Source organism: Salmo salar, chromosome 11 (genome assembly GCF_965601325.2).
Source record: "Salmo salar chromosome 11, fSalSal1, whole genome shotgun sequence".
In the NCBI taxonomy this organism is placed as follows: domain Eukaryota; kingdom Metazoa; phylum Chordata; class Actinopteri; order Salmoniformes; family Salmonidae; genus Salmo; species Salmo salar.
The window spans coordinates 10,566,863-10,582,047 of NC_138301.1; the positions used below are offsets into that span (position 1 = coordinate 10,566,863).

Consider the following 15,185-nt stretch of genomic DNA (forward strand, 5'->3'; position numbering starts at 1 on the left):
CTTTTAGAAAGAGTCTAATCCAGGGCTCTTTAATCCTGTTCCTGGAGAGCTACCCTCGTGTAGGTTTTCGCCCCAACCCCCGTTTTAACTAACCTGATTCAGCTGATCAACCAGCTAGTTATTAGAATCAGGTGCGTTAGATTAGCAGAAACCTATAGGACAGTAGCTCTCCAGGAACAGAGTTGGAAAGCCCTGGTCTAATCTATTGGAAACCTTGATCAGTACAATCACCTGGATTTGAAAAATAATACAATTAGACACAACAGGGCAGATGCTTGCTGTGCAAAGCAACACATTGTGATCATGCTAAATCTGAGAAGAAAAGAATCCCTGTAACAAGTCTTTCCCCAAGGTCTGGGAGTCCTATATGTCTGTGGGTTACTAATGGGCCTGCTTTCCCCTGTTAGAGGTAATTAACCACACAGAGCCCACAGTCTCTCTCATCAGCCCAGGAGTCTCCCACAATTACCCAGTCTGTCTCCATCCACTCCTCACTACAGTCTCACTCCCTAGATAAATCTTTGATCAAAAGACGTTGAGCGTCTTGTTAGAGTTGCATATTTAAAACTCTTGACAAAAGGCAGCTGGCTTCCCGTCAGCTGTTACCAGCACACGTCATTGGTAGGGCTGGGAATTTCCCCCATCACTAGTGATTGGGCTGTTTGACTGTGGAGGAGGCAGACGCCAGCAATGCAAAAGTGGTAGAAATGGGTCCAGTGTTCATAAGCTCAGGGGATCATAAGCTCATCATGAAGGGAACAGCTACTGCGCCACATTCGATGAAAGCGAGAGTGGTATCATGTGGTGTTTATATGTAGGCCACGTATTGTGTGTGAGATACAGTTGCTGAAACAGAAACACGTATGAAAGATATATCTGAAGAGGAAAGTGTACTTTGATGTAGTAAAACCACACAGTTTCACCCACACTTCACGAAAACGTTATGAGTGTTCCGGTCTTACATTACATCAAACTGGATGATCAGTTCCTATACAGTGCCTGTGACAAACAGAACACTGAGGTTTTAAAAAATACTATATATGTTAGTCTGGAAACAAGAGAAGCAGACTAAAAGTAAAGAAAAAAATTATCACAAACAATAGCAGGCAAAGTATATGTTCAAGCCTTGGGCCCCTGGCAGCAATTTCCTTTGAGAGTGGGAATGAAATGTGCAGCTAAAATGTGTTGGGCAACATCAAGCCCAAAACCACTGGCCTAGCCTCTGTCGCTAATGGATTGTCAGTGTGAGGGAGATCCAGAGCAGATTACACACAGTTTACTGGAATATCTGGCTCACCTCATAATTATAGTGGAGCCCAGCCTCTACAATCCAGACGCATACATCACCACCAACCTGACAGTTATTCTCCAATCACAGAGAGAAGCTTTTATGTGTGCTCTTCCACAGTAAAACTAATGCCTAGGCATTAGCTCTGGGAATAAACATGACTCTTCAGGTCTCAGGGCAAGGTTACTCATTATGTGATCTCACCCCCTTTCCTTCTCCTCCTCCTCCTCGCCACAACGACCCCAGCGGTTGATCGACATCAAGTGATCTGCGTCATAGAATCAAGGTTGCCCGCATGACTATAGACAACGTTAATCAATTGAGCTAAAGACAAAGCATCAGGGTTGACCTTAAAAGACACAAGCCGCAAGATTTACTGCTGTCGAACGGTCAATTCAAATGAATTATTCTGTTCCAAGTCAACTGGCAGGGCTGCAGCTGGGCAGAAAAACAGACTCCAAACTGTGGCTTTAAATGGGGATAATTTTTTTCTTATTAGGAAGTGAAAAGCGAGCCTTAGAAGCCTTAAGCAGATAACAATTTGTCACCTCGGAGATCGTTAATGCAAACAGTCTGTACATTCCTGTGTAAGTGAGAAAAGACTGCTGGTCTCACAATAAGGTATAATAGGCAATTAGAGGACCTGGTGGATCGGTTCAGCACGTAGAGCTTTCCAAAACGCAAACACTGAGTCAACAGTGGTATGGGGATGCCATCTTTTCTTACCATCGTTAATTTAGCAAAGTTTCAGGATGTTTTGATGCATGCTGGACTGTGCGCTCTGGTATACCAGAGCGCCCTACAGTATTTATTGAATGGTAAATACAAGGTTTCCATCATACTGTATACATGTATTGATTGTGGTACCCTGAGAAGGGAGCTGCTGTCTCCTTCTACGGTCCATGCAGCCAAAATACACTCTACAAATAACAACCACCTTTTCTAGGAAGAACACGCATTACACTCGGGTGAGCACTATCATTACAAAATACAGTGAATAAAGAACATAAATGTGACAGCTTATAACGCCACCTCAGTCGATGTTCCATCTTCATTTAAGCGGATTTGTTGAACAAAACATCAGAAGAAAAGCTGACAGTGATTTGCTTTGTATCAAGGCTCAAATACCCTCGCTTTTAAGACTAGCTGATAACTGACTAATTACCCATTCGATATAAAAACAAAGCCCTTGCTAGCATCCTAAGCATTTTACCCGGACATCAAGAAGAAGAAAAAAAAGCTCTACATCTCAAATGAATTACGACATTGGAAATAATTAGAATTGCACGACAGGGAAGCATAACACAGGAAGATATCTGGCAAGGAAAAGCTACAAAATACATTAATCAGTCTGTTTGGCAGATCACTGAGGTGACAAGCAAAACTTAAAATTCTGGGTAATTTCATGCGGCTCCTGTTTGGAGTGGCTTTGCGGTGCTGTGCACATGACAGCGTTCAGAAGATGTAACTTCTCATTAGTCATCTCAGAGGACATGGAGAGGATCCATCATGCAAATCTGCCTCCAGACGAGACTCAATCAACAGTGAATTAGCGTCGCTGAAAAACATGAGTGGCAAAACAATGACACATAAATCATTGTAAAATCAATATGTGAGGATGTGCCTGTCTGTGAGTACTCTAAGGCAGTCTCTGTCTCTCTCTCTCAGCTGTCCAAATGGAGCTATTTGTATGTAAAGAGGGGATGGGGCACGGTGACAGCGAGAGGGAGCACATGGGCCTGTTTGTGCCATATGGTTCCACCAGCAGCTGAATGTCATCCCCACATTCTCACTAGCATCCTGCCAAGCTGGGACGTGAAGGTGATACCATTGTAAGGACAATGTTACCATGGCACAACATTTCAAAGATCTGATTCGCTCTCTTCACTGGGATAGTACTGGACAACATGACATGTCCGGCACATTGCGTTGAGGTCTGTGATAATGTATAGACTCCAGACCAAGGAACTGGTAATCAGAAAGTTTGCTAAGTTTGCTAAAGTTTGCTAAGTAGAACGTTTGCTAAGTAAATGCATTCTGTGACAGAGTGTGCAAAGGGCAGAATTGAGAAACTTGGTGACTTGGTGAAGAGAAAGTAAGTGAATGTGGTGAAAGGGGGCTTTGATCTCACCTCAATGTTGGGTTGAAATCAGCTGCAGTGGTGTTAGATCGATGGATACATCCTGCCCTTTAAGACAACAGCAAAAAAAAAAAAAAAATGGATGGATGGATGGACCAAAATAACTAAACAGATGAGCACACAAATGATAAATTATAAATGTATAAACATGGTAGAAACAAAAACAGAAACAACTGGAAAGCCTCTACAAAAAAAAAAAAATCATTTCGAGAATGTGTTATTGGCATTGAGATTGTACGGTCGAGTTAAGTTCATCAGCTGCAATTATTTATTTTTTTTAAATACGACTCGCGGTATGCAAAACTTACAGAAAGTGCACTTTCACTCAAAGGAATAGTAGCGCTTCACCCCTTGTAACTGTATTCAATTTTCACAGCCCACTCCGGTCCAGGCACAAAGACTATTACAGTGCTATAGGTACGGCAATGGAGCGCTGCTAGCCAACCCTTCTTTTTTTAGTTTCATTTTCCAATTTTACCTTCATTGTGCCATGGCAAAATGGGATCCAGTGGTGACGAGCGACCATGGAGCCTCACGGTCCCTGCCGTTGGCGTGGCCACAATATCAAAGAACAGCCTAATGTCTATATATTTCACGGCAGATTCAATTAGGAAGGGCGAGTCTGTGGTGGGTGCTGTTATACATTTTCCCTCCTTCTCTCTGGCCCCAATATAGGGAGGTAATATAAACAAAGCACGATCAGCACCAAAAACAAGTCCTACAAACCATTCTCAGTTCATAAACACTTAAGAATGGATGACATTATGAAAGCAAAAACGGTTTGTTTTCATGTGCTTGCCAATGAAAAATAATAATAGTAATAATAATAATAAAAACCAGCATTTCACTGCTTGTCAGTTTCACGAGACTCAAGAAGGTGAACCATAACACTTTCCTGAAATGATGGACCGTGACAAACACGTACAACTCCACTGTGAAGAATGCATTTCCTTGCAAAAAAAAACTGGAATGGTACAGTATGGCGCTTTATTGACCCAGTGACACCGCAGACTACGTCATGGAACAATTCCTGGCCTAAGTAGATTTGTACACCTGCATGGAACCATACTCTAACAGTGTCACAGGCAAGACCCTTTTCTAATGTCCGACCCCTTCCTATTCAGTCCAGGCGAGCGTGACAGGAAAGGGGATGGAGGCTACACCGGTTCTGTCCGATAATGAGGGTTGGCTAAATCTCCACCCAGCCTCATTCTACTCCTGAGCATATCACACCCTGCCAGGGATATGGCCATGGCTTAAAACAGTCTGGCACTGCCGGACCTACACACAGTGGAAGTTAAACACTGTGTTTTAAAGCCCTCTTACAATGGCGTAGTGGGAGGCTAGTATGGCTAGCTGCATTGTTTGAATTTCGACGTTAAGTAGCTTCAAAGATAGAAGTGTGTTACAAGAACAAAAATCAAAGCTGTAATATGTGATTTGGGAGATTGGTGGCTGCCTCTGTCGGGGGGGTACCACCGCTGCGTTTTAGTCTCTCTTCTCACCTGGTGAGGGCAGGCTTACTGGACCTGAGGGAGCCGCTGTGTGCCAGCGCCTCCACCACCGAGCTGTCGCTGGATGTTCGCTTCCTCTGAGTGGTCTTCTGGAGCTCCGTGATCCTGTGAGAGAGAAGGAGAGAGAGAGAGAGAGAAGGAGCGAGAGAGAGATACAGTGCGTATAAGAAATAAGAAACAACGAGATTCGAGACGGCCTAGAAGGCGTCACACATTGAATACATTATGGAAACGTCAGAGTAGTTAGACTACCGTTTCTATTCCCGCTGGGTCCTGAAGCGCGGTAAACATTGAAGCCTTTTTTTTGTTAGAATAATAAAGCAAGGGTATATCACAGGTGGGCACCGTATATATAACAATAAAGTGTGTTTATATTGCTGGGGGGGGGATCTAGTGCAAATACAACGAAAAAAAAGGTACCACCTGTATAGATGAACCCATTTAGGAAGATTGAAACCAGAACATCCACATCATTGGGAGCAGAGTGCATAAGCAAAAGAGAGAACTTGAGTATATGAGAGAATTATAGAATGATGGGGTCTAAAGAACAAAGAAGAAGGTTCTTCTAATGGTTGGAAGTTGCAGTTAATGAAGACATGCAATATAAATGTTGCTGTCATCCAGCGCCTACAGTACTTGCTTTGAAGCTTATTTTCCCCCAATAAGGTCAAAAGAGTGTTAAAATGATAAACTTGTGTTAGATTGTTAATGCAACCAATAATGTCTTGGTTCTAGTATGACTGAACGTCTTTTTATATTCCATTCAAACTGAAGAGCTGCAACAAAAGAGCAGAAGCGGGGTGCGGATCATTATTTCAATCGTTTGGGGTCTTGTTGTGGAGAGCAATGATCTGAAATATGCTGTGGTGCTGGGTCTGTCTGTCTACCACCAAACTGCTCCACCTCTCCCACATTCATCACATTAGTCTGTCTGACTACCAACCAGGACCAGAGGAACAAAGAGCAGACACCCAGCATACAGGAAAAAGTGTCTGCAATGCTAACAGAACATGCAAAAGCTGTTCAAATTATTATGGGTGAAAATCTTTTGGAATATAGGAGTAGGGATGCTGTTCAGATCAATTGGGGAAAGTCAGAAACTCACTAAAATAGTGATGCTTTTGCAGGGGGAAAAGTTGATTGGCAGGACTTGAACCAGGGATGTGCAGAGCCTAGAAAATGCAGAGATTCTCAGGAGTGAACAGTCTGCACTTGTGTTCTAATTGAGATGTGCACAGCTGCATACACATTGTCTGTTCAATCGGATTGGGGATTTATGAAATATTGATCATATGACAAAGATGATGAAAGCCTCTGACATCAAATTAATAAGACTGTTTTCCAAAAGATCTAAAAGCTGACATCTTTAACTAATAAAGAAAGATCCACAGCAGGACTAGTTTGTATGTTATTTCCAGGACTGTGGAAGTACTAAAAACAAAGCTTCCATTGTGACAGAGAAAGAACATTGAACACAGGAAACGACAATATTATTCGAGAGCATCATGACTCATGAATGTGTGTTTAGTCATCTAATTGCTCTTACTGTATATCTGACCCTGACATAGACCTCATCGATCTCCCCCAAAACCCTAAACCTAACCTAGGCTAACCCCATGCTCAGCTGGGCCAATTCCCCATGTTTCGTTTGGAGCTAAACCTACTCTCTGGCTGCCTTGAAAGAAGTTCGACTACTATGGCCCAAAAAAAAATAAAAAAATGCTAACAACTTTATGGAGACAAATCCCGCTTTGACAAGACTATAGCGTCAAATGCCAAACGGATAATCAGATTGGGAGTGAGCACCTCTCACCCCCGATCTCAGTTGTCATGTTCTATTGTGAGCATGTGTGATTATCTCCATTTCATAAATGAAAAAAGAATCTTGATTCTAAAGAAGGTGGGAGTGAAACATAAGCAGTGAGGCAGATTGGCACTGTACTCATTCCCATTCCAGAGGGAACACTGAGTTTTTGTTCATCACCTCCCACATTCATCCTCCTCCACCACCTATTCCAACCCACACAATCAACTTTGCATTTGAAATAAAACCAATTGCCCTGGCAACACACACATGGCTTACAGAAGCATCTATTTTCAAATGATTCAAATGTTATATTTTGAGGAAAATAGAGCAACACAGTACACACTTTGTTGTTAAACTGCGATTCCATGAGCTTGAATGTGTTCCACCCACAAAGATCTTGGACTTAGTGTGTTGATCACTCTAGAGGCTTATATCAAGGACCCAGAAACCCCTGCTACATCCAAGAAAAACTCAAAGGAATGGCTATAGGGAGAGACACGTCCATGGGCCGAGTAAACAATCTTGGGAGGACAAGGTAAGTTAAAGAGGAGGAGGAAAGGAGAGGTGAACAGGAAGGAAGGACAGATCGATACCTCTTCCTGACAGGAAAGGGGAAGCCGGAGGGAGAGAAGAAGTGGGATTTCTTGTGTCTGACGGCCATGGCCTCGCTGTCCGATTGTGGGCTGGTGGGACTGATGGTAAGAGGAAAGGGCACAGAGAGGAAGAGGAGTGGATGGCGGAAAAGTAGGGCAGAAGGAAGGGCAGATGGGAGGAAGGAGAGAGAACAGGAACAATTCAGGGATGTTTTACTTTAAAAACATGCCCCCCCCCCAAAAAAAAATCCAATTAGCCTATTAGAAGCTTCTAAAGCCATGACATAATTTTCTGGAATTTTCCAAGCTGTTTAAAGGCATAGTTAACTTAGTGTATGTAAACTTCTGACCCACTGGAATTGTGATACAGTGAAATAATCTGTCTGTAAACAAAAAAATTGTTGGAAAAATTACTTGTGTCGTGCACAAAGTAGATGTCCTAACCTACTTTCCAAAACTATAGTTTGTTAACAAGAAATTTGTAGAGTGGTTGAAAAACATGTTTTAATGACTCCAACCTAAGTGTATGTAAACTTCAAACTTCAACTGATCTGTGACTAGGGAAAGGAGGACAAAGAAGCCGAGGATCTTCAGAGCCAGTAGCAGGAATAGTTAAGAAATGGTACAAGATCAGTTCAGCAAATGAATTGGTTCTGAAAAAAAGGATGCAAATAATGTAACAGTTGGGATGTGCATCGTCTAAAACATTCCTTTGATGATTTGATACATTGCCAAGAGACTACGGTGGCATTCATCTATGGAAAATCGCCTCCAACACGGTGCATCTTCCAAACATCAATGTCCAGGTGTTCCTGTTCCAAGTATTGTAACTACTACTGCAGGACCTGAAAAAGACCCCCCCCAAAAAAACCCTGTCACAGCCTGTCAAGGATCCAAAATGGCCTTTTATTAGGAATTCTATTTCAAGTCCCGGCCAGCAGCATGAGAGAACATGGCAAAAATAATGTGGCCTCTGCTTTGAAAGCATCAAAAGACAGTCTGTAGAAGATGTGCCAATAGACCACGGAGCGGGAAGAGAGGGAGAGAGAGGCTACAATCCCACACGCCCTCAGATATAGTCTCACCATGTTTACTTTGGAGGGGGAGCGTGTGGGTCGGGTAAGGATCTGCCTCTGCCATGTTTGAACTCCATGAACCTGTCGCCACACCTCTTCGTCAAAACGCTCCTTAAATCCCTAAATGGACGGGGGACAGGGGCCTGAGCTAAAGTGTCGAGAAGAGAGACTTCCAACTAAGGTGAAGTTACTGTAGAACAGAACTCCACAGAAATTCCTCTACTGTACAAGATGAACGGCATAAAGAGCAATACAAGTTGATAAGCTAGACTGACATGGAGAAGTGCTCAGGTTTTAAATGGCCGACCGCTTCTAATGTATGTGGAAAATGATTCTAGGAAATATTGATGAATGCACAGCAGATATGAAAAGACAAGCTTATCATGGCAGTTTATTCCTTCTCGTGTTCAATTGTATAATACTTTAACACGATGGTACTACTTGAATAACTTGGTTGACTCTTTCCGTGTGCATTGCTTGAGTCATTCACAAAGGGCTACAGAATGTGCAGGGGAGTTATTGTGGAAAATGACAGAACTATCCACACCTGGCACACAGACATCCTTCTTCTAAAAAGATGCACATACAGAATGTGGAGGTGGTAATGGAGTAGTAGAGGTGCATGCATTTTCCAAACTCTTAGCAACGTAGGGACCACTTTGTATTGTTCAGCCATGAACAGACAATGGCCGGGCTTCTCTCTTTGTTAAATTGATGCATGTACTGCTATGAGGTGGAGCATTTCTGAAGCCACTCTGAATTCAGGTGAGTGTGGCCCTTCTCCTTCCTAGGGTGATTATGAAGACAGTCCAGTGGTTAGAACTTAAATGATTCATAGATTTAATGTGTGTGTGTGTGTGTGTGGGGGGGGGGGGGTGTTAATGGGCGAGCATGGCCTCTGCATTCAACCCTACCGCCTCAGTAATAATTTAGCAGGGCAAAATCAGCATGGTCCCTGTGAGGAGTGTGCAGTTTTATTGTGTTATAGCATTCATGCCCAGACATAGATTCAGCCCACGGTTTACTCAGCCTTTATTTTTGTGTCCTGGACCTGGGGCACTCCAGTCGGATTATTACTACACTATTTCAGCCTGTCAAAACAGCACCGCCGGAAACCACTTGAAAACAGACTGGTTCACAGTAAATGACCTGGTATGCATTCACTGTTATAACCCCATAATGCTCCAGCGGAGCTGCCTCATCCTTTATCAAGTGCTCTAAAATTATCTCCAACAGAAATTCTAATTATTAGCCGTGAGCAGCAGCTGCTTCTCTTACCTGGGTCCCGGTGAGGGGGGAGGAGAAGAGGAGGAGGACGGGAAGGCAAACTTGCTTGATGCCTCTGGGAGTTCACCAGAAGAATCGACCAGATCAGGCATCCCTGGTGAGGTGCTCACCGTCTCCGTGATGACCAGCTCAGGGTCCAGAATGAAGAGCTCGTCTTGGGATATCTCGGTCACATAGTTTAGGTGCTCCTGTTATGGAGAGAGAAACCATAACCACTTATGTACAGATCGTAATGGCCATTGAAAATGTTACTTGTTCTTTATTTTGCTTTTGTTATAGGTGTTCCATTACTCTGCATAATCAATGTATTCAGTGGTGTAAAGTACTTATGTAAAAATACTTTAAAGTACTACTTAAAAAGTTTTTGGGGGTATCTATACCTTACTTTGAATATTTTGGATTACTTTCACTCCACTACGTTCCTGAAGAAAATAATGTACTTTTTACTCCATACATTTTCTGTGACACCCAAAAGTACTTGTTACATTTTGAGTGCTTAGCAGGACAGGAAAATGGTCCACTTCACACACTTATCAAGAGAACATCCCTGGTCATCCCTACTGCCTCTGATCTGGAGGACTCACTAAACACACATGCTTCGTTTGTAAATTATGTTGGAGGGGGCCCCTGTCTATCAGTAAATTAAAAAAAAAACAATACAATTATGCCATTTGGTTTGCTTAATATAAGGAATATCTCATTATTTATACTTTTACTTTTGATACCGAAGTACATTTGAGCAATTACATTCACTTTTGATACTTAAGTATATTTAAAACTTCAATACTTTTAGATTTTTACTCAACTAGAATTTTACTGGGTGACTCACTTTTACTTGAGTCATTTTCTATTAAAAAAGGTATCGTTATTTTTACTCAAGTGGGACAATTGGATACTTTTTCCACCACTGAATGTATTATTATCTAGAAACGGCACACACTCACCTGAGCACGATCAATTCTGTAAAATCGATCTGCAGTCGTGGCTAGAAGGAAAACAAGAAGGAAAAAAAATCAACGTATAAAAAGTAGGGGATTTATAGAGTAAACAATATGAACATTGGCGTGTACGCATACACACACACACACACACACACACACACACACACACACACACACACACAGTGTTCTAATGAGGCCAGAGAGGGCTGGTAACTGTGCAGGAGCTTAATCAAAGCGTTGACCTGATTACAAACAGCTCCGAAGCGCACCATGCCTTTGCCACATGTTGTTAAATGAAGGAAAAGATGGGTAATCTGTATAATGAAAACAGAACAAGTAGGAGAATAGGGACACATAATTGGCCCAGTGACTTGGGGACATTACAAGTAGAGTCAAAGGGTTCTGGTAGTGGGTGTAATTCTAGGTGAGACAAAATGACAAAAGATTTGTCATTAGGCAATGACCAGTAGACAAACCCTACTGCAAATCAAGGAAGTTATGATAAACCCATTGACTTTTCAAAAGATGCATTCAGTTTGCAGGGTGTTGGGGGACTGTACCGATCATCTCACACTGTCGCCAGCCAACTAGTTACAAACAGATTCACAGGAGACCGGATATCATCATATGTAAATAGAATTGTGTGTGCTCTTCAAAAGAAAATCAAACACACTGTTTAAAGACTCATGAGTATGGACAACACTACATCTCAGGGTAAAAACTAAGACAAGAGAAGTAGCGTGTGGGGGGAAAACCTCTACATGGTTGTGGTCTAGTGATCAAATACTTTCTACAGATGGTCATCTCCCACCAGCCAGCAGAAATTCCACTAAACTAACTGTCTCACCCCTCTCCCCTCCATCCAGCCGCCAACCCCGTACTGTTGGACTGTACCAGTAATTAAGCTTCACGCTGCCATTCTGTCTGAGGAAGTGAGCTCTTCCCTAGCCCAGTGGGAGCAGACTCAAAGGAGGTGTGCATTGGAATTAAGTCGATCTGCCAGGCTTCTTCCTCTCTACTCAAAAAGACGCCAAGAAAAAGACCCCTCTGTCCTCCACAGATGCTGCAAATTGAATTTCTGCCAGCTTCACTGAGCAGAATAACCCAACTTTTTTTTTTAATAAACTGTACGCTTAAGAATATCTCACAGACAAGCACATGAAGTTTGCCCAGAAGATTAGATTAGTTGAAGGTTTTTAAAGGCAGGTCTGTGTACTGCATGTTTCTCAGCTTCTCCTACATATCTGGGAAGGTGTTCATTCGTCATCCTTATCAGAATGTATCGAAAATGATGATGTGGTTCCCCCCCCCCCCGTCGTACTAATTAAATAATCAGTCATATCAGAACGCAGCTGGAATTCACTTGCTATGCTTCTAATCAAGAATTAGCCATGCTGTTTTGATGAGAGAGAAAACAATTATAATTTCTCCACACGAGAACTTTACAACCGTGTTTTTTGGATCTGGGCTGCTTTATTACCAGTGAATAGAAGCTCATCTGTCCTGATTTCAATGGAGCAGCTATGGGATTTAATTAAGCTTTGAAAAGCTCGAGAACATTTTGGCTGTAGATTCTAATACCCTCCTTTCTCTACCAACTATCACTAGTTAGTAAGTGAATTAACTTAGCATTCAAACAAAGATACCCTTCAGAGATCAGCTATCGTATCAGTCCAGTGTGAGGAGATGGACGATTTTGAGTTTCACTGCTGGTGGAGTGACTGATGAGCAGTAAGAGCACATCATATATGTAAACTGTGTTATGCATAGCTATTCCTAGCAATGCACATAACATGTAATTCATAATACTGAAAAAAAAATGTTTTCCTCACGGGAACTGTGGACTGTCAGTGGAATAAACGATGGCTTGATAAAACTCAACAAGAAAAGAGTTGGATATACGTAAAAGGGCCATAGATTCACAAGACATGCAGAATCACTGACAATCGTTACAGTACTATGATAAACTGTATGCTTAAGAATATCTCACAGGCAAGCACGAAGTCTGCCCAGAAGATTCCTTTTCTGCTATGCAACAGAGCAGAAACATTCAAAGCAAATCAGTGACAGTATTATTGAATTGATTTCTGTATCTTTGCACGAGAGCTGTTGATCTAAATGAATGTTAACGTGGAGCTCGGTTAAATTGAATTGGCAGAGCCTAATTCACACAAACACAGCACAGCTGCGTTCAATTATGTTCTGTAGGTTGATCTACCTAGCTTCAGTTCTTCAAAACAATGATCGAAAACAAAATGTTAAAATGATCCTCAAAACCTGTGTTTTGAACATTAACTCAGTTTATGCTGTGCATATTTGCTTGTAATGTAAAAGGTGAATCCTTAATCCTGCAGAAGAAATGCACTGACACACTAATCGTAAGGTCATAAAATGGCACTGTTCTATCATATTAAGTCGACCTTGACAAAACATGAAATTCTGCGGTGAATGAACCAAGAAAACGGTGACCTGTAAGAGACGGGAGGTTCCCACTTGCAATGCTCAGATTATGTGAAGCGGTCTCTCTTAAAACGTTGAAGATAGACAGGGGACTAAAAGAGGAGGCCCAAGAGGAATACTTCACTATAGAAAGTGTAAGGAATCAATAGCAGCGCTCCTTATAAGAAGTGGTACTTACAGTCCAAGAAGCACCACTTTGGCGAAAGCTTCTGCGAGGAAAGGGTCTTTGGTTTAGCTCCCTCATCCTCCTGAGAAAGAAAATGGGACCAATGAGATTAGTTCCACAACAGCCTGCTCTTTACACCAAACATAAATGAGACCAGAAGGCCTTGACTCTGTTTTGTCCAACTTACTGGTCCATTGAAAAAAAAACAGAGGACTCAAATAATAAAAACCTTTTCTGCTGGATGTAGGGTAAGATTTAAAGGCCCTGAGTCTTGTGTTCAGACATAGGCTTTTTGAAATGAAAAGTACTTTTCTGGGCAGTGAGTTCACTGAAAGGGCCCAGCATATTAACCCCTCCCCTACTCTTTCATATAGAGTTACATGAGTTTAAGAGGGCAGGTGTTTTCCCCCCTCAGTCACAGAATCCTTGGTCACTGTTCTGTGCACTGGCTGAACTGTACTTAACCCAAGCTTTTCTAAAAAGGTACCATAGTCCAGTGACCTTATGCAATGAGATACATTGACATAATCCTCTTCAGAACTTGATCTTGAAGGTAAGTGAATGTTTAGAGGAAAATGGGCTGAGGCAAGCCACAAAAAGGACATTTGTCTATTCAAAATGTTCAGACTGAAAGAGACCTGTTGGAATGTGACAACAACAACAGAAGTCATTTCTAGGGCCATGCCTTGGACAGGAAAACTCCAGGCCCAAGTTATAGTTGTTGGCTAAAACTAGGGCTGAGAGTTTTTCCTGATCAGTTGAACTGTGGTCAAGAAAAGCGACTACTGATTTTCCAACTTCCAAGGGGACCGGAGGATAGCAGTGTACAGAATGTTATGATACATGCACTGAGGAACTACGCTGAAAGATCCTGCTTAGCTTAGAGCACAAATACTGGATACCACCTACAAGAAAAACACACACACCCACACAAACAAACAAAGACAATCGTGTGTACACAAGGTATCCAATCTAAGGAAGACCAGACTTTTCATGGTCTCGAACAGGGAACCCAAAACATGCAACCACCAAACGAGACAGTATCAACTAGTCCACTAACTGGTATAAGTTGTAGTGCTCTCTTATATTTCAGCAAAAGTATTACTAACTGCAATAACATAGCCAAAGCAAACATAACTTCAGCAGTTTCTTAAACACTGGATGCTTGCTGCATACAAAAATCACAGGCAAACATATTCCTGATTACAATGTCTCTCATGCACACAGAAAGGGAGCGAGAGTAAACACTCACAATCACAACACATGTACAAACACATCTAAAACATGCTTCGGGGCACCGAGGAACAAGGAGAAAAACTCTTCCCAGAGGGACAGATTTGGGTTGGTTCGCATAGGGGGAACAGGGCCACTACAGATAGACAAGAGGGAAAAAAAGGTTCTCCCGAGTACAGCCTCTATTATTCGGCTATTCCCATTACGCAGACGGTTTGGCTAAGCTGTGAATAGGGATCTAAAGGAGGGCCAGGGTAGCTGGGAGGAGTGTGTGGTTATCACCGGAGACGGACCGTCTCAGCATCTACCCACAACCTCTCGCTCTCTGGGTAAGAGCGTGTAGCGAAATCACTTTGTAAAAGTGATATTTGAATATTGACGCCACACACACACACACCATTGACTGATTTGCACAGCTTATTTGTTTTTAAGGCAACAAGGACCTACAGGACGTGAGCAGTAGATTTGTGCTCTAGATTATTTTCTTGGGAGACAAAAAAAATAAGCAATGGAAGAGCTGATCAAACACACAATTCCAAGTAAAACACCTAATGCAGCCATGAGACGTGTGGCTGCGGCGCTGTCTTTGTACCGAATGTGTCTGACGGGTATGCACAGGGAGGGACAGGTTTGACAAGTGTTTTCTTTGGACTTTAAGCCTACAGTACGTATCACGTACT

General features: G+C 42.3%; 1 protein-coding gene across 17 annotated transcripts in view; it reads right to left on the reverse strand.

Annotated features, from left to right (window-relative positions):
* Positions 1-15,185, reverse strand: part of dgkza (diacylglycerol kinase, zeta a) — a 141,606-nt gene that overhangs the window by 18,300 nt on the left and 108,121 nt on the right. For 10 of the 17 annotated variants that reach the window (XM_045689028.2, XM_014126422.3, XM_045689030.2 and 7 more), the window contains 6 exons: positions 13,285-13,354; positions 10,650-10,690; positions 9,697-9,893; positions 7,343-7,441; positions 4,934-5,047; positions 3,420-3,476 (listed from right to left, as the gene is read on the reverse strand). In XM_045689028.2, coding sequence (XP_045544984.2) covers positions 3,420-3,476; positions 4,934-5,047; positions 7,343-7,441; positions 9,697-9,893; positions 10,650-10,690; positions 13,285-13,354 — 578 coding nt within the window. The remainder of the gene's footprint in view (positions 1-3,419; positions 3,477-4,933; positions 5,048-7,342; positions 7,442-9,696; positions 9,894-10,649; positions 10,691-13,284; positions 13,355-15,185) is intronic. The other 7 variants (XM_082957737.1, XM_082957736.1, XM_045689025.2 and 4 more) reach the window with 3 other exon arrangements.